The sequence below is a fragment of the Jaculus jaculus genome, chromosome 17 (assembly GCF_020740685.1).
Source record: "Jaculus jaculus isolate mJacJac1 chromosome 17, mJacJac1.mat.Y.cur, whole genome shotgun sequence".
Taxonomy (NCBI): domain Eukaryota; kingdom Metazoa; phylum Chordata; class Mammalia; order Rodentia; family Dipodidae; genus Jaculus; species Jaculus jaculus.
The window spans coordinates 34,344,864-34,366,102 of record NC_059118.1 but is presented as its reverse complement, the minus strand read 5'-3'; the positions used below and the strand labels follow the sequence as shown (position 1 = coordinate 34,366,102).

The window sequence follows — 21,239 nt, the reverse complement described above, 5'->3', positions numbered from 1 at the left end:
GAAGTATCTCTAAACAGGAAATTATTGTGTGTGAGAAAAAGGAATCCAGAGTTGAGACTGGAGGAGGGAGAGAGTGGAGGAGGAAAGGAAGGAGGGCGGGGAGATGTCCTGAAGGGACGAGGCAGGGATCAAGAATACAACGCAGCAGCCAGGCTTGGTGGCATAAGACTGAATCAGTTCCAGCCTTTGGAGGCCAGAGGATCAGGAGGTCAGGTCATCCTCAGCTACATATTGAGTTTTGAGGTCAGCCTGAGCTATATGAGGCCCTGTCTCAAAAGAAAAAATAAAAATACAAAATACCAGTTGTGGTGGCACACACTTGTAACTCCAGCATTTACACCTGAGAGACAGAGGCAGGAGGATGGTGACAAGTTCAACGTCAGCCTGGGAGAGATTGTGAGTTCCAGAGCAACCAAGGTTACATTATAGCACCCTGTTTCATAAAATAAAAACAAAGAGCTGGATTGGTGGCTCAGCAAGTAAGGCACTTGCCACATACGAGGACCTGTGTTCAGATGACCAGCACCCATGTAATAATGCCAAAGGGGCGTGGTAGCCCGCCTGTCAGCTGGGCATTCCACAGGTTCAGACGGGATCCCCAGGGCAAGCTCGCTCGCTAGATTAGCTAAAACAGCCAGGTCTAGGTTCAAGAGTGTCATCAACCCTGGCTGCCACACACATGCACATACACATGCATCCATGCACACACATGCCCACACACATGTGCTCAAATACATACAAACATGCAAACACGTATACATGCAAAAAATAACTTTGCAGAGCACAAGGACATATGCCAATATGTGGTTGTGGGAACTACTTGTTCACTATGTAGAAATGACTTAGGTGTTCTGAGGAGCCTCCTTTTGAGTAACCCCAAATGCTTGTGGTTTGCACATCATGAGAGGTCACTAAAACATACTCTCAAAGTATCAGTACATATAGGATACTATACTACATGCTCCTATTTGTTTACTGATTGGCACTTAATTATGCTCATAAACATTTTAAAAGAATATGTTACCTTAACAATGGTCACCCTGACATTTAAATTCATTTAATTGAGTTGGAGACCCAAACATCCCAGTAAGTGAAATGCCTTCCCCTTAATGTAAAGCACTCAATGATACCATAGCTGAATAATTTCTTTCCTGGAGTAATCAGTTACTACGCTCAATTACATTGTGCTAAATACACAGATCATCTATGAAATCACAGAATCACTGTCTGCCTCTCTCAGCAAACTGAGATTGGAACAGTCCCTGGAGATCAACAGGTATTATTATCCATTTGGAGGGGATGCCCTTTATATTAAATGTGCCTGCTCGGTATTCAACCATCACAGCCCACATGTACACATGCCTTACTTGGCATCATTCCTTTGGGGGATTTTCTAGCCAAACCCAGCGAGTAGCCATATTCCATAACTATTGTGGCTTACCTTTGGGCCAAGATGCACCAGTGTGTTTTTCTCATTGGTTGTCTTGTTTAATTATTAACAAAGCTTTCCAATAACGATGAAAACAATTTTAAATGGAAGAGGGTAAGTCCCTTTACTGGAAATGCTCAAGGCTAGCACAGCCATGCAGCCATTTCTCAGGAGGTCTGTCCTACAGAAGAATGAGTGAATGAGTAAGGACGGGGCACAGAGGAGGCTTCACTCTGGCTCTGCCATAAGCAAATGGCTTAACCAATGTTATTTGTTTGGTTAGGTTTTTTTCTATCTGAAGATAAGTAAGGCATATTTATCTGACCAGGGGTACTCTGAGAATCAGAGATAATATATGTAAAACTTGAATAGAGTATATAATAAACAATTACCATTAATGAGAAATCAGAGTAGATGACTGTATAGTATTTTTACTCTGAGATTTGAGGATTCTTTTAACCTAGGCTTACAAGGTTTTTTTTTTTTTTTAACTTTTTGGTACTTTTATTTATTTGAGAGCAACAGAGAGAGAAAGAGGCAGATACAGAGAGAGAATGGGCACTCCAGGGCCTCCAGCCACTGCAAATGAACTCCAGATGCATGCGCCCCCTTGTGCATCTGGCTAACGTGGGTCCTGGGGAATCAAGCCTCAAGCCGGGGTCCTCAGGCTTCACAGGCAAGCGATTAACCGCTAAGCCATCTCTCCAGCCCAAGGTTTTCTTTGTAATCAACAGCTTCCATACTTACAGACAATAAACCATGATTATTCCCTCCCCTCTCCCACTTTCCCCTTCACGAATCCACATTCCATCATATTCCCTCCCTCTATCCATTGGTCTCTCTTTTATTTTGATGTCATCATCTTTTTCTCCTATCATGAGGGTCTTGTGAAGGCAGTGTTAAGCACTGTGAGGTCATGCATATCGAGGCCAATTTCTGTCTGCATGCCTGCACTGTAAGCAGTCCTACCCTACCCGTGTCTCTTACACTCTTCTGCCACCTCTTCCACAATGGACTCTGAGCCTTGGAAGGTGTGATAGAGATATTTCAGTACTGAACACTCCTCCATCACATCTTCTCAGCATTATGGTGCCTTTTGGGTCATTCCAGTGGTCACTGCCATCTGAAGAGAAGCTTCTCTAATTAAAATGTGAGAGTAGCATTAATATATGGATATGAATGTTAAGTAAAGTGCTTCAGGGCAGTTTGATGGGCATAATATATGATATATCCAGACAAGAGCAGGTGGTACACTCTTAAAGCTCATGACCTCCCCCACCATAGGCTTTTGATTAGGTTTTCAGTACAGGCATGTATTCCCTCCCATAGAGCAGGCCTCTAGTCCAATTGGAGAGCAAATGGATTCCTCCATAACAGACATGCCACTGTTGCACCCGTTTGGTCATTTCTGGCTGGCCAAACTTGAGGCTTGTGGTGTCCACTGTTTTCAGCACTGATGACTTCTCTCTTCCATAGGGTTGCATGCAGTGCAGCTTTTTTCCAGCTTTCCATCAGCTGGTCTACAGGGAGGAGGTTTGTAGCTCAACCCCAGTTTGATTTCTCCATGACCTTGAAGCCCAAATATATGCAGTCTTCAGCATGGGTCTTACCATCTATTCCTGGTGGGAAACCAAGAGCCTTGGCATTGGACTGTAATGTTTTGGGGGCACCAGGATCCTCCCTGGGCAGCAATACCACTGGAAGGTATCCCATCCCTGGCTCTGAAATTTTTCTAGTAACAGTCTATGGCTTCTGGGTGTGCCATTATCCAAAAAAGTAGGTTATAATATGGCTTAGTTACCATATCCTTACTTTTGATTAACCCTGCCCCCAACCTTTCTTTTACTCAGTCTCTTCCCCTGACCTCAGGCCATTCCACCCCCAGTAATTTGTTCCTCTACTTACATATATACAGTAACATCCCCTTAAAAGTTCACCTCCTCCTCCATCCCTCATTCACCCCTTTTCTAGCTTACTGACCTCTGCTACCAATTTTTACTCCAACTCACAAATAAATCTGAATATTTGTAACTAGGATCTACAGATGAGAGAGAATATGTGATGTTTGGCTTTCTGGACCTGGGTTACCTTGCTTACTATAATCCTTTCTGTATCCATCCATTTCCCTGCAAATTTCATTTTTCTTTACCACTGTACAAATTTGTACAAATTTGTACAAATCCATTGTACAAATGTACCAAGGTACAGGTATCAAGGTAGGTTCTCACTCTAGCCCAAGCTAACCTGGAATTCACTTATGTAGTCATGGGTAGCCTTGAACTCATGGCATTCCTCCTACCTCTCTCTCCCTATTGTTGGGATTAAAGGTGTGTGCCACTATGCCTGGCCCTTACATGGTATTTTAACATTTCCCAATTATGATGTGTTGGGTGCTTATTCGATCTGCAAAGTAGCATGTTTCAAGAAAAACTATTGATAAATAATGTGAAACTTGGTAATCTGTCTTCCACACTCACATGACATTTTCTCAAGGTAAGTAAATTGTAGCGACCCAAAAGCCCTTACCCAAAGCAAACAGCCTATAGCCATCTCTTCCCCAGAGGATAACTTGGAATTAGGTTCAACATAACAAATGAATATGAGGCTTTTGTAGGAAATTGACACAGGCTCTGGTCAAGAGACAGGCAGGGCAGAACAAGGAGAAGCACTCCTGCAGGGGGACATTCCCCTGGCTCTGGGAAGCTATGGGGGACCCTGAAGGCCTAGACACTTGGTTGACTATGGCTTGAGCCTCGGGACTGTGCACTGACAGATGGTGACACTCAAACACTCTTTTAGTGACTGGCAAGGCAGGAAGAAGAGTCCATCCTGGATCTGGGGAAGGAGATGGAACAGGCAGGACAAGCAAAGGCAGTGGACTGTTTAGACTCCTCACGTTTATCAGTCCCATGCCAGACATAAACAGTCCCTCCTCATGCTGCATGCTAACCAGGTCTTACCCTCACAGAGTACAGACATTGAAAAGGATGCAATCCATTTAAACTTAATTCATTTTAATTACTTGCCATATGCACCCGCTTTGGAGACCACTGGTAGAGAGGAAGGGTGAACTCATTGAGGTGGAGGAATGTGGCATTGACCTTGAAAGGCAAAAGCAGGGCTAGAGAGATGATTTAGCAGTTAAGTCACTTGCCTGCAAAGCCAAAGGATCCAGGTTCAATTCCCCAGGACCCACATAAGCCAGATGAACAAGGTGGTGTGTGGTGTGTGTGTGTGTGTGTGTGTATGTGTGTGTGTGTCTGTGTGTGTGTGTGTGTGTGTGTGTAGTTTGTTTGCAGTGGCTGAAGGCCCTGGCACACATGTTCTCTATCTACTTCTTTCTCTCAAAAAAGTGAATAAAAATATTTAAAAAAAAAAGAAAAAAGGAAAGGCAAAAGCATACTCAACAAATCTTCCTTAGCTTTTCTTCAAAAAAGAACCCTGGACACAATGTCACCAGATTAGAACTCAGCCTCCAATGCTCTCTCCCATTTCCAGCACCCCCCGCCCCGCCAGACTCTCTATTGCACTTTCCCTAAGTGCGGCCACACATACACTTGATCCGTTAGGGAGCTCAGACTCTATAATTTGGTTGTGACCATCTTATTTGGAAGAGTGTGACTAATAATAGGGAAGGTGGACAAAAGGGAAGCCCTTTGCTTAGCCTGTATATTCTGAGAGCAGCAGAACCCCGAGTTCTCTATTTTTTCCCAGTTTTTTGCAGGTGTGTGATATGGTATGTGTGGTGTGTGGTGTATGCATGTGTGTGGTATGGTTTGTGATGTGTGGTTTATTCATGTGTGTGTGCAGAGGCCACAGGAGAACATCAGATGTCCTTTACTTATTACTCATCCATTTATTTCCTTTAACCCAGAGCTGCTGTCAGCAAGCACCAGTGATTCTCTGGTCTTTACTTCCCATGGACTGGGGTTACAAACATGCATGGCCATGACTAGCTTTGTATGTAGGTGAATTTGATGGTCTCTGGCCAGCAAGGACCCATGCTTAAAGCAACAAGCACTCTTAACCACTAAGCCATCTTCCCTACTCTAGCCCATGTTGACCTGGAACTCACTCTGTCATCCAGGCTGGCCTCAAACTCATGGTGATCCTCCTACCTCAGCCTTCTCAGTGCTGGGACTAAAGGTATGAGCCACCATGCTTGGATTGCTTCATTTTAATGCAGGGCCACATTTTAATTTTGTAATAGTACAGTCTGACTTTGATGTCAGAATAAAGGTTACATCAATTAGATATACGTTGACTTTTCAATTCTAATCACTATTAGCTGTCTTATTTCATGAGATGTGTAATGAAAGTTCAGTCATTGATGCTGAAGAATTATTTTGTTATTCATTTTACTGTAGAAATATATTGCATATTGTTCATATTCCCATCGGGTTATGCTCTTATATCCCCTCTCTCCTGCTCCCATTTCACTGAGGGCCTTCCTCAGTGGTGTTACTGGTATTTGCTGTGGGGTCATGAATGCATCAGTCTGTGTGTGGTGGGGGGGAAGAGCACCTCAAAATAGTCCTTCCCACTCTGTGGCTCTTAAATTCTTTCCTTCTCTTCTTCCACAATGTTCCCTGACCCTTCGGTGTGTTATAAGTCTACTTTAATGTTAAGCTCTCTGCAACTCTGAGTTTCTCATTTGATGCATTTTGAGCCTCCTCAGTGTCTATAGTCATCTTCCTAGAGGAGGTTGTCAGGCTAGCAGTGAAAGCAGAACTCCTGTTTAAATCACCACTTCTTTTGTGATGTCTCCTGGGCTCTGGCAGATCTGATGGAGATGACTTGTTTCATGCTAGGCAACCAGCTAACTTTCATTGTCCTATTGATGGATTTTGGTTCTCCTTGATATTCACTGCTATCTGTAAAGAAAAAGGGGGGGGGGGGCTGGAGAGATGGCTCAGTGGTTAAGGTGCTTTCCTGCAAAGTCTAAGGACCAGAGTTTGAATCCCCAATACCCATGTAAAGCCAGATACACTAAGTGGTGCATGCATCTGAAGTTCATTTGCAGTGGCAGGAAGCTCTGGTGTGCCCATACTCACTCTGCCTGTGTCTCCCTCTCTTTCTCAATTAAATAAATAACATGAAAAAAATCAATCAATCAATCAATCAAAACAGATTCTCCAATCAATAGTGAGAGCAGCATGGGTCAAAGAACTGTGGAAGCTTCTCTCTAAGTCCGTGACCTTCTTATCCATAGGATTCTGAATGGTTCTCAGTACTGGGTATGATTTCCTCCCACTTAGTGGGCTTCATGCACAGGCTGTGTGCCACTATTGCACTGCTGGGTACTTGCCCGGCTGGTTGATTTTGCAGCTTGCAGGATCCCCCTGCTTGTTCACACTGTTGGTGACCACAATCTCCCAGCAGCTTGTATAACACGTTCCAGGGCTCCTTCTACGTTCCAGCATGGTCTCCCAATTTTCTATGACTGCAGCCTGTGGTATTTCTGATGCTGAGGAATTCTTGAAGTTGCTCCTTGACAAGCTCAGGAGTTAAAATATCACATAATGTAAAACATCAGACAGGAGATTTAAGTCTGTTTCTCACTTCTAGGAAGCCACATATTAATACTTTCTCTAGTTTAAAATATGTTTGTCCATATAGGTTCTAATTTTTTTCCTGTGAACTATATAGATTCTTGAGTGGCTAAGTAGTAGTAGGCCCATTGTGGTTTTTAAAAAGCTTTTACTTATTTGGGCTGGAGAGATGGCTTAGTGGTTAAACGCTTGCCTGTGAAGCCTGAGGACCCCGGTTTGAGGCTCGATTCTCCAGAACCCACGGTTAGCCAGATGCACAAGGGGGCACACGCATCTGGAGTTTGGTTTGCAGTGGCTGGAGGCCCTGGTGCGCCCATTCTCTCTCTCTCTCTATCTGCCTCTTTCTCTCTCTGTTGCTCTCAAATAAGTAAAAATAAACAAAAAAAGTTTTTATTAATTATTTATTTATTTGCATGCAGAGGGAGAGAGAGAGAAACTATGGGCATGCCAGGGCCTCCAGCCACTACAAACAAACTCCAGATGCATACCCACTTTGTACTTCTGGCTTTATGTAGGTACTGGGGTATCAAACCCAGGTTGTTAGGCTTTGCAGGCAAGTACCTTAACCACTGAGCCATCTCTCCAGTCCCCCATTGTGGTATTTTGTTTAGTTGGTTTGAGGAAGGAGGACCAAAATCTCAAGGCACGAAAGTTCAAGTCAGACACAGGCTATGCAGTGAATTCAAGGACAGTCTGGGCAACTTAGTGAGACTCTATTTGGGTATAAAAAGCAAAAAGAGGACCTGAGATATAGGTTAGTGCTAGAGTGTGTGCATAGTGTATGCAAGGCCCTGGGTTCAAGCCCTACTACAGAGAAAAAAATCACTCTGAAACCAGGTATATTATAAAATGGCATTTTCCCCTGCATGTTTACAAATAGTTAATTGTCCCCATTAAATAATATATTTTTTGAGAAATTTTTATATATACTTCATTATAGTAATGTAGGATGTGGTCCAGAGCATGAGCAAAGGAAATCAGGTTGGGAAAAGCATTTGTCTGTTGCCACAGATCCTACAGATGACCGCACAGCCCAGCCAGAAGCCTGCAGCACCCCAAGGGACAGCTCTCTCGTCTGCACCAAGTACAACACCATCCCAGTCTCAGGACAGCTAGCTTCAATCCCCAGTGCAAGCACTCCAGTGTCGTTTCTGTTGCTCCTGGCTGGCTGGGACTTTGGGGAGAGCTGCTCCCTGGCAGCACACCCTGCAGACTGCAGTCCCGCAGCGTCTATCTGATCTGCCAAGCCCAGAGCAGTGAGTGTGGCTCTCACTGACAAGAGGCAGTGAGATTACCAGAGGTCACCCCAAACCCAGCTTGTGCAGAATTTGGGAAAATGTTTTCAGACCTCAGTTGTAAGAATTAGAGAAATTAATTCTATGGATTGGTGGTAGTTTAGGAGCAGGCACATTGATGATACTTTTTATCATGAAAACAGTTACTTTAACTTTTGCTCGTTCCTTAGCTCCTTTTGACTTAGCTATGTCAAGACCTAGCAAGGAGAGCTGTCTGGGCTCTGTGCCAGATAACTAGAATTTTCCCTAATACCACTCACAGTGTATGGCATCAGTTCTTTTTCTTTTTCTTTTTTTTAATGTTTGGTTTGAACATTTTTAAGCTTTGTTTTCAGTATTTTTGTACACACTTACACATGTATATCATGCTCCTTCATTATCACTTTCTCCCATTACATCAAATACTGTGAAAAAGTTCTGTGTGAAAAAGGAGAAAAGTAGAGCTCTCAAAACTTTACAAGTGACAGGAATGACATGAAAGTTTATTTTTTACTTTGTAAAAGAATGCTGTATTTTATTAGCATCAATCTCACTAGTCTTAATTGTAAAGATAAATGCTATTTTATGTAACTAGAGATTTTGCAGATTCATTTACAATCAAATCCATTATTTTGCTTGAAGTAAACTTAAAAAATTAGTTAACATGCAAAATAAGGGGTTTTGTTATATTTTCATATATGTTTATCATTGTGCTTTGTTCATATTTATCCCTTGATATCTCCTCCCTGGTAACCCCCACCACTGGTCTCCTTCCTCCCCTCAGGTAAGTTTAACATCTGCTTTTTTTTTTTTTTTTTTTTTCTTAGGTAGGGTTTCACTCTAGCTCAGGCTGACCTGGAGTTCACTATGTAGTCTCAGGATGGCCTCAAAGTCAAGGCAATCCTCCTACCTCTGCCTCCCGAGTGCTGGGATTAAAGGCGTGCGCCACCACGCCCAGCTAACTTCTGCTTTAATGTAATGTATATACATGTATACATATACATTTTGTGTGTTATAGACATATTTAAAAAATATTTTTATTTATTTGCAAGCAGAGAGATAGAAGAGAGACAGACAGGGAGGATGTGTGTGCCAGGGCCTCAAGCCACTGCAAGCAGACTTCAGATGCATGCGCCACTTTGTATATCTGGCTTTATGTGGGTACTGAGGAATCAAACCCAGGTCATTAGGCTTTACAGGCAAGTGACTTAACTGCTGAGCCATCTCTGCAGCCCCCTAGACATAATTTTTTTTAAAACCTAGATCTATCATATAAAAGAACACCTATGTGATATAGATGTGAACTTTCTATTACATTTTCCTCAATTATGTAAGTGAGTGGATTATGCAACCAAGAAGTTGCAAATGTGGGGAATATTATAAGATCAACACTTTTCCAGGCCATAGCTCAAGTTGTTTGTGTGGGAACAAATGGGATATGAACAATTTGCTTTTCTGATTTGCCTTGGGTTCAGATTTAGCATTCCTCAGCTTGAATGACTAGCGCTTAATCCCCTTCACAAATTAGCAGGGCTCCCTAGTCAAGATGTTAAAGGAAACTGGAGTTGACTTTACAATAAAAACAAGCTGAAAATGAGAGAAAGAGAGGGGGGGAGAGAGAGGAAGAGGGAGGGGGGAGAGGAAGGGAGGAGAAAGAAAGAAAGTTGATAGGAAACCTTAGTAAAACTTTATTCATTGCAAATCCATTAATTAGGAATGTGTGATAGGTCAAAAAGACACAAAAGCAAAGTGTACCCTTGCCCTACTTGTGTAAGAGTTTACTAAATCAATTACTAGTGGAAACTATTCCAGGAGAAAAGATTGAAATTTCAACTAAAAAGCACTGTTGTTAATACTAGACATTTACACTACTGAATGATATCCTAGCTATAAATCATCCCTACCCATAACTTAAATAGTCTTGAGCCTCTACTAAGTAATTCTTCCTTAACCTACTCATAGGATTTGCTGTAGTGATGAAGGGAGCTGCTAACTTAATTTTTTAAATAGTTATACTTATTGCAAGACGAGAGACAGAAAGAGGGAGGAAGGGCGAGGGAGGGAGGGAGAGGACGTGCTAGTGAGCAGGGGAGTCAGGACCTTTTGCCTCTAGCCACCTCAAATGAACTCCAGATGCATGTACCACTGTGCATCTGGCTTTACATAGATACTGGGGAACCACACCTGGGCCAGCCATCTTTGCAAACAAGCACCTTTAACACTCAGCCTTTCCCCCAGCTTGCTCTTAATTTTTAAAATGAAAATGAAATGAATTTTAAGTCTTTAATTTTTTTTATTTTTTAAATTAATTTATTTGTGTGTGTGTGTGTGTATGTGTGTGTAAATTCGTGCACGTACTGTGGCAAACAAACAGCAGAAGCATACACCCTTTTGGGTCTTGCTTTAGTCAGTGAGGGGGAATTGAACCAAGGCTGACAGGCTTTGTCTGCAAATGCCTTTACCCACTAAGCCCCATGAAATGAATTTTAAAAAGAAAACTGAAAGCCTTTACCTAAACCAAACTATCCTCCCTACCAACTTTCTTCGAAGGTTGTTGGATATTCTAGTTTTGTACATGGAATATAAGAACACTCTCCTGGGCTCGGATCCCCTTTCCATCGACTACGTGGGGCATGTTCCTTGTGGTCATGGAGCCTCGTTTGTAAAATGGGGTAAAGAATAACCTAGAAGAGCTTGAAACTGAAGCGCACTTAGCTTCTTAAAAGCTAGGTTCTGTTATGGAGTTAGGGATGCAAGTCACACCGGGGGCATCAAGGAGAGATTATGACATAGTGAACGTGTGAGAACACTCAGTAAAGCCCTTCTCTAGAGGCCAGGGCACGTTCTTACACTGCTGCCCACCACAAACCTTTGGATTCTTTAAACCCTTTTCTTCTGGCTTCCAGCCATCCAAAGTAGCCTGCCAGGTAATGCTGGTTAATTATACATAGGTTTTATCCAAACCCCCCCTCTCCCCGTCTTTCAGAAAGGTCTTACTTCTCGTTGGTGTTAGTAGTAGAGGGTGCCCTCTCCCTGCAGCCTTCCCTCGTCCATGCCCTCCTATGACTGGGCACAGCTTTGCTTGGGAATCCCTTAATAAAATCCTCAGATCGTTAGAGGCTTTCTGAACGGACGGATCATCAACTGAAATTTTTCATTCAACTGTGGAGCTGAGCAGCCGCCCCTGAGCTCCGGGCTCCTCATTCAATGTCTAGTTAAAGACACAGAAGGGTGAGCTGGGGCCCCGTGCTGGTGAGCGGGGCGGGAGTCCAGTTTGGACAGGTGTCCTTCTGGTCCGCACAAAGGGGAGGAAATAGGATAGTGACGCACCTGAGTAGATCCGCTAGAGCAAAGGAGATAAGTAAGGCTCGCGGTGGACCGAGTGGGAGGCCAACACACGGACGCACGCACGCACGCGTGCACACGCAAGGATGGGGGGAGATGGAGAGGGAGAGAGAGAGGGAACCAGGTGTCTCACAATGGCGCGGCCCGGATCCCCCACACGGTCTCAGGGCCTCGGGTACCGCAGCGCCCCTCCCCGCCACCTCCGCAGGTTACCGTGGAGCATCTCCCCGCCCCGCCGCGCTCCCGCCCCGCCCCGCCCCGGAGAACTCGAGTCCCCAGTGTCCTCTAGAACGCTCCGAACCCGCACGCGACCCTCGCCCTCGCGCCGGCCGGGCAGCCTTTGGTCCCCAGCATCAATCATTAACGGGTCGGCCCGGCGGCCGCGGCCCGAGCGGGGGAGGTACGGAGCTCCAGCGCGGGGACCCCTCGATCCCCCGCCGCGGCCGCGAAACCCTAGCCGGCCGCCCCGCCCGCCGCGCCGCGCCCGCGTCCCTCCCCCCGCCGCGCCGCGCCGCGCTCCCCGCCTCCGCCGCCCGCGCCATGCCCAGTCTCCGCCGCGCCGCCGCCGAGGCCCCGGGCAGCGCCGCAGCGCGGGCGGCCGCACGCTGACAGCCCGCGGCGAGCGGGGCCGGGAAGCCGCCGGGCGCCGCGCGGTCCCGCCGCGCTCCGAGGGGCTGCGTGGGTCCCGGACGCCGGGCGGAGGTCGCGTCCCGGGCGGCGCGGGCACAAAGGCTCCGACGCGGGGCCGCCCGGCGCCCCAGGTGGCCGGCGCGCGCGCCCTCGCCGAGCCCCGGGCACCATGCCGCGGCGCCTGCAGTCGCGGGGCGCGGGCGCCCGAGGCCCGCCCGCCCCGGCCGCCGCCGCGCCGGCGCCCGCCAAGCCCCAGCCGCTGCTGCGCTGGGACGAGGTGCCCGATGACTTCGTGGAGTGCTTCATCCTGTCGGGCTACCGGCGCCTGCCGTGCACGGCGCAGGAGTGCCTGGCCTCGGTGCTGAAGCCCACCAACGAGACGCTCAACTTCTGGACGCACTTCATCCCGCTGCTGCTGTTCCTCAGCCGGTTCTGCCGCCTGTTCTTCCTGAGCGGCCGCGACGTGCCCTTCCACCACCCGTGGCTGCTGCCGCTGTGGTGCTACGCGTCCGGGGTGCTGCTCACCTTCGCCATGAGCTGCACGGCGCACGTGTTCAGCTGCCTGTCGCTGCGCCTGCGCGCCGCCTTCTTCTACCTGGACTACGCGTCCATCAGCTACTACGGCTTCGGGAGCACCGTGGCCTACTACTACTACCTGCTGCCCGGCCTGAGCCTGCTGGATGCCAGGGTCATGACGCCCTACGTGCAGCAGCGCCTGGGCTGGCACGTGGACTGCACGCGCCTCATCGCGGCCTACCGCGCCCTCGTGCTGCCCGTGGCCTTCGTGCTGGCCGTGGCCTGCACCGTGGCCTGCTGCAAGAGCCGCACGGACTGGTGCGCCTACCCGTTCGCGCTGCGCACCTTCGTGTTCGTCATGCCGCTGAGCATGGCCTGCCCCATCATGCTGGAGAGCTGGCTCTTCGACCTGCGCGGCGAGAACCCCACCCTCTTCGTGCACTTCTACCGCCGCTACTTCTGGCTGGTGGTGGCCGCCTTCTTCAACGTCAGCAAGATCCCTGAGCGCATCCAGCCGGGCCTCTTCGACATCATCGGCCACAGCCACCAGCTCTTCCACATCTTCACCTTCCTCAGCATCTATGACCAGGTGTACTACGTGGAGGAGGGCCTGCGCCAGTTCCTGCAGGCGCCGCCCGCCGCACCCACCTTCTCGGGCACCGTGGGCTACATGCTGCTGCTGGTGGTTTGCCTGGGGCTGGTCATCAGAAAGTTCCTGAACAACACCGAATTCTGCAGTAAAAAGTGAGCCTCCCGCCCTGGAGGAGGCTACGGGTTTGCCCGACCTGTTTGCTTGGAGTTTCTGTTGTTCTGTCGGTTTGTAAGTTTTGTTGCGTTTCCTTCTTTGCTGGCGGACGGTACAGTCCACTGCTGCTGGGGGAGCCCCGGCTCACGTGGGCCTTTGGAAGAGGGCGACGGGGACAGGGTAGGAGGAAGAGGCCTCTGGGAAGAAACTTAGGTTAGTGTCTGTGACATTGAGGGGTTTTGCAAAGCCAACGACGAAGATCCCCCATCAAACCCCAAGCAGTTGGCTTGCCCAGTAGTCTCTTTCCTGTGGCCGAGGTAATAACAAGTAGCCTAGTGAGGTCAGGTATGCAGTAAAGAGGATACACAGACAAAATCCCTGGGTACTTCCATGGCAGACTGGAAATGCTTGGATTTGTCAGAAGAATGGGACTTTCTTTGTGGGTAATGGGCACAAAAACACAAACCCAGGGCTTAACCTGCTAGAAAATGCATGGAATGTGAACACAAGTTAATTATTTCAAAATGCTTCTCAAATGTTATTTAAGTAATAATATATACAATGATTTTTCATAATTTATCAAAGCCTGTGATATGCACTGAATTTTCTTTGTCACATAGTTTTGAATTTTGCAGCCGTCTGCATTGCACACACTTGAACTGGACATTAGGGCGAGCTGCTCGTGAGTTCTCTACTTTTTGAAACAGTGTTTTTTTCCAAAGGCCTATGAGTGTCATGATAAAACTGTGAATGACTACTTAGGGACTCTGGTTAGATTATTGGTGAGGATCTCGAGTGGTTTGTATAAGTCCCTGATTCCTATTTACTTTAATGTATTCCACAAAACCCATAATGGGTTTTTCCATTTGTTTGTTTTTAATCTTATTCTTCTCTACTTATTTAAATTGCCACTGGAATAAATGTGCCTTTTGAAGCAATGCCCAAATGACTGGTCCTCAGATACAGTTCCTTGCATGGGAGAACAGCAGGAGAAAGCTTATTTTCCTGCAAATCAGGGTTTAACATTCCATCCAGAAGGGAAGGAAGATGAGGTTGGTGCTAGGTTTTTAATAGGAAAAGTAGTAGTTTACAGGCAAGCAGACCATTTGGCTTTTGTACACAAAGAAGGAGCCAGCCCACTAATGTGGCTGAGGTTCCTAATGTGGCCACAGGGTGGGAGGGGATTGGGGAGAGGGCAACAGTGCTATGCATCCTCCCTTAAAATGAAGAAAAAGAAATGTAATATCCAGGATTAAGTGAGGTAGTTCCATTATGGAAAGTCAGGAGCATATTATGTGGGTTGTAACTGAAGTTGAGCTTAGTAAGGTTACCCTTACCCAGGTAAACATCACCATCTCATTTGGGTTCGTACTACAGAATTATTCGCAGTCACCCTAAATCCTTGCAAAATTGATGAACACACCCCCAAGATGCTTTCTCATGACCATATTGTCCAGTGTTGTTTAGCTATAAATGCTTGCCTGTCATTGAGATGGCAACTCTAACACAAACCACTGAGGCAGATTATTTAAATACTTTCTGCACTTCTTGGCATGTCCTTCCAGGTAAGGACCAGCTAGATTGGTGAATGGGGAACCTTGGCTTCATGGTGTAAGTTAGAGCAAGCGCACAAGGTAGATGAACCCTTACCTCAGTCAGTACTGGTAGGTAGGATGGTGCTCATGACAAGATTGCTGTTTTTTGTTGATATTTTTCACTGCTACTGTATTTGTAAACAGAGAAGCTGGCACAGTTCCCAGGAGGAGCCAGTGTCGTGTGGGTTCATTTGTGCACAGAAGTTGAATTTATGTGTGTGCATATTGAATTTAGCACATCTTCATGGGATTGTAAATACATTTTGCACACCTCCTGATGAATGTTAGCATCTCTTTCCTCGTGAAATACAAGAAGATTCCTGTTAGATTACAGAGGCTGATCATGTGTGCTGACCCCAGACGTTATTCCTTATCCAGACCTGGATTCAGTACATATGTTCAAGAACAGCTGTGGAAATCAGGATATTTCCACATGCAAACTTTTGTGTGTCATTGACATCTCTCCTAGACCCTCACAAAATGTTGGCTGAGCAGCCAGAGAAGCAGGTTGAAGAGAACTTTGCAGCTTCTTTGTCAAATGAAACTTCCTTTTGGAAAGTACTTCAAAGAGACAGATGTCAGAAAAGGATTTGAGAACAGTAACTAAACCCCAGAATTTGTCATTTTACATTTTGTTGTTGTTGTTTGAGATCTTCTGGGTCCACAAACAAAATACTCCTCTCGATCTGTGTCTTTTGTCCTTAAGCCAAAGGCCACTTAAGGATAAAATTATACCCGTATCATTTTCAAGTGATTATGATGCGTTAGCCAGTGAGATGACACACGCTTCCCCCGAAAAGTTTCCCCACTCCATCTGCTGCAGGGAGAAGCAGGACTCTTTCTCTTTGTTTCTGTCTACTTCTCTGTTCACTCTCCTTGTCTGCTCTTTATGTGCCACCAACACCAGCAAGAGATCACTGTAGTTGAAAACAGTGAACCTGCTTCACTTCTGGTTTGCACATAGGCACTGCACACACCATTTAAGATCAGGGATGCTTTGCTTAACTGTACAGGTTATTGGCTAAATTATATCAGATTTCTGTCAAGATGGATAATGCTGGATTTTAGAAGTAAGTGTTTACTGAACTAAGCAGGTTTACCATGCATTTCAGGGGTAATGTGGCAATCAGAATAAAGTATCTTTAGAATATTTTCCCACATTCTTTATTTTGCCACATCTATTAAAATTCAACTTAATTTTATTGTGTTAGATTGTTTGAAATACATGATAAGTTATAAATAAGAATTCACTTTATTCTCTTCATGCAGTCTATTTTGGCAGAAGTTGGAAGCATATTATGTAATACATTTTATTTTTATTTGTTAGCCATGATCTAAGTGACACCTCAAGGAGCAGCCCCTTGGAGCCATGCCAGGGAAATTACTTTGTCGGACTGACTTCTGTGCCTGTCAGCCCATGAGTTGGTCCCAGGGCTGACTAAGACTCAGGTTTAGTTGGTCACAGGGCTTCCTTTCCCCCAATCCCTTCTTGCCACTCAGGTGAAGAAGGTGACCTTCCATGTGGAAGGAAATGCAGTTCTTTCTTTCTGTCATGACTGGCTTGTAAAAATAAGTGTGATCTTTTTCCACTGGCCATACAGTTTCCATAAATAGCCCAGGGAGAAAGTATGGGGCTACAGAGAGAGCCAGAGCGGCCTTCACGTTTCCATTCATAAATCCTGCATGGAAGTGCTTGCAGTCTGAAAACTGCTTAGCCTAATCCATCATGCTACTTTATGGGAACCATTGCTAAGATTATAAAATTGGAGGATGGCTGTGATTTTTGTAATGTTCTTCTGAGGGGGTGCTGAATCTGAGGGCCAACAGCAATAACAAATAAGGATTTTTAATCTTCAAATCTTATGGCTTTAGTGACTACTGAAAGTTATAGTGGAGAGGCTTTGTAGGAGTTGTTGCCTTTTCAAGAGTTTCCCATTGGCTCAAGGTGACATAATTAAGTTTCCAAACTGGTATTAGAATGTAGGGATAGTTGTGTCTGCACACTCTGCCAGACCGCTGCCTGGCCAAGCATATAGATGTTATTTGGACACATTATATATAATGTTTGGATAGATTTATTCCTTTAATTGACTATAGATAATTTTTAAATAGAGCAGCGTATGAGATGGCTATCTTTAAAATTAGATTATAAAATCTTAAGCAAAAGGTTATCATCCACTAAGTGATCTTTGTCATCTTGATTTTCATCTGTTAAGTTTGCCAACAGCTGATTTTACTGGTAGGGCTTGCTGAGTTGGTCATATAATCCCCTTAGTGACCATTAAGCACCTACTGTGTGTAAGACATTGAGTAAGGATCCATCCATCCACATTATTGCCGGCATTACCTTTTTGTCTTGTGGTGGAACAGACTTAGAAGCTTGGGTCTTTCTCATTTCTAGTAGTATAAGAGTAATGTGCTAGAATCTTCTTTCAATTAACATGCAAATTTATCTGCAATTTTTCTTTCCCCCTCCCTTCCTCTGTCTCTCTCTGCTTCTAGGCCTAAGGTTGAAACTAACTTGAAAATTTAATGTAAGATTCAGGTACAGGTAAAGGAATAGTATGTATATATGCAGAATTTTAAAACATGCCATCACAATAAAGGTACTAATAACGAATTATTGGGAGGTTTATAGTATCCATATCACTATGAAATGCGATTCACTTAAAGTGCCTAAATTGTGATATCATTGAGTGAATTTTATATAGTGTAATAAAGTAAAAAACAAAAATGTATGAGTTTAAATGCTTAAATCTCCAAAATTAAAAACTAATTTTTCAGTCTGTTTTCTCTTTTAAGATCTTTGTGTTATGAGTTATAGAACATATATTAGAAAAGTAAATCTGTAGAAAATCATTTTCTCAAAAAAAAAGGATCAGATACAAACAAAGATAGGAAGCGGGTATGGGACAGTGAGACTAGAAGTGAATTCAAGCCGCCAGAATAGGCCTCAGTTCGCCTGGGCTGCAGTCTTGTCCCTAGTAAAGCACGTGGACTCCCAGAGTGGGGGTGCTTAAACAGGTGGCAGGGAGTTCTGTTGGCATCTTAATGACATCCTGTAGCTTTTGACGAGCACTGAGCGCCTAGGGATATTTTGAGTAGTTCATTTATCCCCTGGCTTAATGTCCTTAATTTGTTTCCACAAAATTAGGACATAGGTCAGAAAGCTATTAGGGGCTAGCATCAGCCAGTTGTAAAACACCTTTTGAATCATTTCCTTGAAAGATTGCCAGTATCCTTTGACATGCATTGCTAGACAAAAACACATAAGCATAGTCACAGTGGAAAAGAAATCCAGTGGCAGAAGCTGGACATTGAATTCCTTTAAGAGAGGCTATATACCTCCCTATTGAAGTTTTGAATTCTTCAGTATTGTGAATAATTATTTATTAATTACAAAAATAGATGTTGGTTCTTAGTTACTTTTCCAAAAGCCTGACCACACATTTCTGTTGTCATTTCACAAAGAACAAATGTATTGCATTTCTGGTTTGCAAGTTTCTCACCAGTTTGCAGGCCTCTTTGTTTGTTTGTTTACGAATGGCTTCTTACAAGTCTGTGAGCGAGTTGCAGTATGAGAGTGTATATTTATAGTCAGGGCCTAGCTGTTAGCTGTGGTAGGACACGACTTTGGAAAACTCTAGACACACCTTTATGCACCAATATGTGCACGTATTCACTGTTTAGCATAGTAGGAAACACGGTTCCCACAGCACTGGGCTTCTCCACGCAGCAGGGAAACTTGAATGCATTTTGTGCTTGACCTCTGACAGCTCTCCCAAACATGGCACTTCTTAAGGAAATGTCTGGAATGTGTAGAAGTGTCAGGCCACCTTCCTCATGCCTTATAGCTCCACCCCAAAAGGCAATAAGCATCACACCAGGCAGAGTGGGGGAAGTTATTTAGCTGGTTACTTAGCCATGCCATAAAAATGGCCTGACTTCTCATGGTTTGCCACAGCATCAAGACAGGACAACATGCACATAAACCCTGTTTCTAGGTGAAACACAGGGACACACTTCACTTATTTTATGTCCATCCCTATTTAGAAAGTAAAATCTTTTTAATACACTGGATGCAAAAAAGACAATTCGTGGGGAAAAATTGCTTTTCATGGGAAAGATTTTAAAGCAGTACTTTAATTTTATATTCTAAAGGTTTGTAATAGCAATTTGTTCATTGAAACAGGCCTTAACACATGGGTAAGTACCAGAGGCTTTTGAAAATCCTCACTCATCTTTGCCTGGGGCGTTTTTATCACATGGAGCTCTTATCCAAATAATAAAGACCTCATGAGTCTTTAAAACTGTAAATACTGTGTAGTTTAAAGAAGAATAACCATTTTTTTTAAGCAAAACACATCATGTAGGTAGAAGCGTATCACATTTAAACTTAAGTCTTTAGGCAAAACTTAAGTCTTTAGGCAAAACTTCACTAAATTTCCTTTCCCAGGAGACCACAGAGAAGGTTGACTTTTCTTCCAGGTTGGTTTTCCTTATTGGAGACCATGGGCAAAATTTTTCTAACCAAGCAATTGAGTATCCAGCACTAAAAAGGCCAAGTAACCAATTCACACGGACAAGAGTGTAACCATAGTGAGTCTCAGAGTGGGTGAAATGCTCAGCCCTAAACATGCTGTCCCTGGTGTCCTCACTCCAGAAAGAAGAGAAAGCTTCACACTGTTGCTACAGGGGCCAGGGACAGCTTTCAGTTTAGGGCTGGGGAAGGACTTGGTGGCTGCTTTCATTTTACATAAGGCCTGTGGTAGCTGATGACCTGAATCTTCATTTCAGCCTTCTCCCAGCCTGTTTCCTCCACCCTCGAAGCCTTCACTTGCCACAAATCCAGCTTTGAACATAATAGGTTTCTAAAAGGATTCCATGTGTATTTATGCCTTCAACCTTCTGCCTTATGAGGCATATCCATTTCTAACTTAAGGATTTAAATATGATGACTGTCCTCAGATTTGCGAGAATGTACAAATAGCAAGCCCCATTTGCAGTAAACAACATTACTTGAAGGACCATCTTCAAGCTCTTCCTCACCTCAGAGGCAGAGGAAGCACTGAGCAGAGATCAATTAGAAACTTTTATATGTTTTCTTACGTTCATTTAGTGGTGATGATGGAGAAGAATGGGAGTAAATAATGCAAGTATGAAGAAATAATTTTTCCCAATGTTTGCAAAATTAATCCTTAGGTCACCCTGACTTCAATCTTTACTTAAAGAGCTGATTTATCTACTGGAGAGCCATTCTCAGGATGTGTGAACTTCCATGCTTAGACTATGAGGTAGTTTCAAGTCCATAGTGTATTATGTCAGAGAGTATTACTTAATCATAACTTCATATTTCCAGATAAATTTAGCAAAATAATCTATAGAAATAGACACCATTTGGGTCAATTCTGTGCATGTGGCTGAACAAATTGTGATTCATTGTTGTGCAGTTGACTATGGCTTCAGTTTTCTGAGACATTTGTTCCCTACAGTCTTAAATATGAAATTCTGTATAAATGATACAACTATGCATTTTTTGCTGAAAAATGTATGGAATAAAATAAATTATTTGTAAACACAAAGCTTAGAACTGCATCCATATGCTTCTGTGCATGATCAGACACATAGTGAAGTATTACTAAACTAACAGTAAAATGTGTAGAGGCTACGGTAGGAGGATACCAGGTTTAAAGCCAGCATGGACTACATAGTGAGTTCCAGGCCAACCCAGGCAACTTAAAGAGACATGGTCTCAAGAAAATAAAAAACAAAAAAGCAAACAAATAGGTGTAATACTAATAAACATAAGAAAAAGTACTATTTAAAAAAACAGGAAGAAGGGCAGAATATCTTTGTCCTGAAGAATCCTTAGTATATTATTATTATTATTATTATTATTATTATTATTATTATTATTTTTTGAGGTAGGGTCTCACTGTAGCCCAGGCTGACCTGGAATTCACTATGGAGTCTCAGGGTGGCCTCGAACTCATGGCAATCCTCCTACCTCTGCCTCCCGAGTGCTGGGATTAAAGGCGTGTGCCACCACGCCCGGCCTTAGTATATTATTTTTGAGATACAAGTTAAATTATGAGCTACTTTAAAGCTTTATCTTCTATAAAAACAATTACATAATACAGGTTCTAAGACAGT

At 44.4% G+C, this 21,239-nt stretch overlaps 1 protein-coding gene across 1 annotated transcript; it reads left to right on the top strand.

Annotated features, from left to right (window-relative positions):
- Positions 1-12,399: 12,399 nt before the first annotated feature.
- Positions 12,400-20,668, top strand: Paqr9 (progestin and adipoQ receptor family member 9). Its single transcript, XM_045136693.1, has one exon. It carries the CDS (start codon positions 12,400-12,402, stop codon positions 13,492-13,494), a length of 1,095 nt encoding a protein of 364 aa, XP_044992628.1. The 3' UTR covers positions 13,495-20,668.
- Positions 20,669-21,239: the final 571 nt, after the last annotated feature.

Coding starts and splice junctions, on each gene's coding strand:
- Paqr9 (XM_045136693.1), top strand. CDS start 12,400: ATGCCGCGGCGCCTGCAGTCGCGGGGCGCGGGCGCCCGAGGCCCGCCC.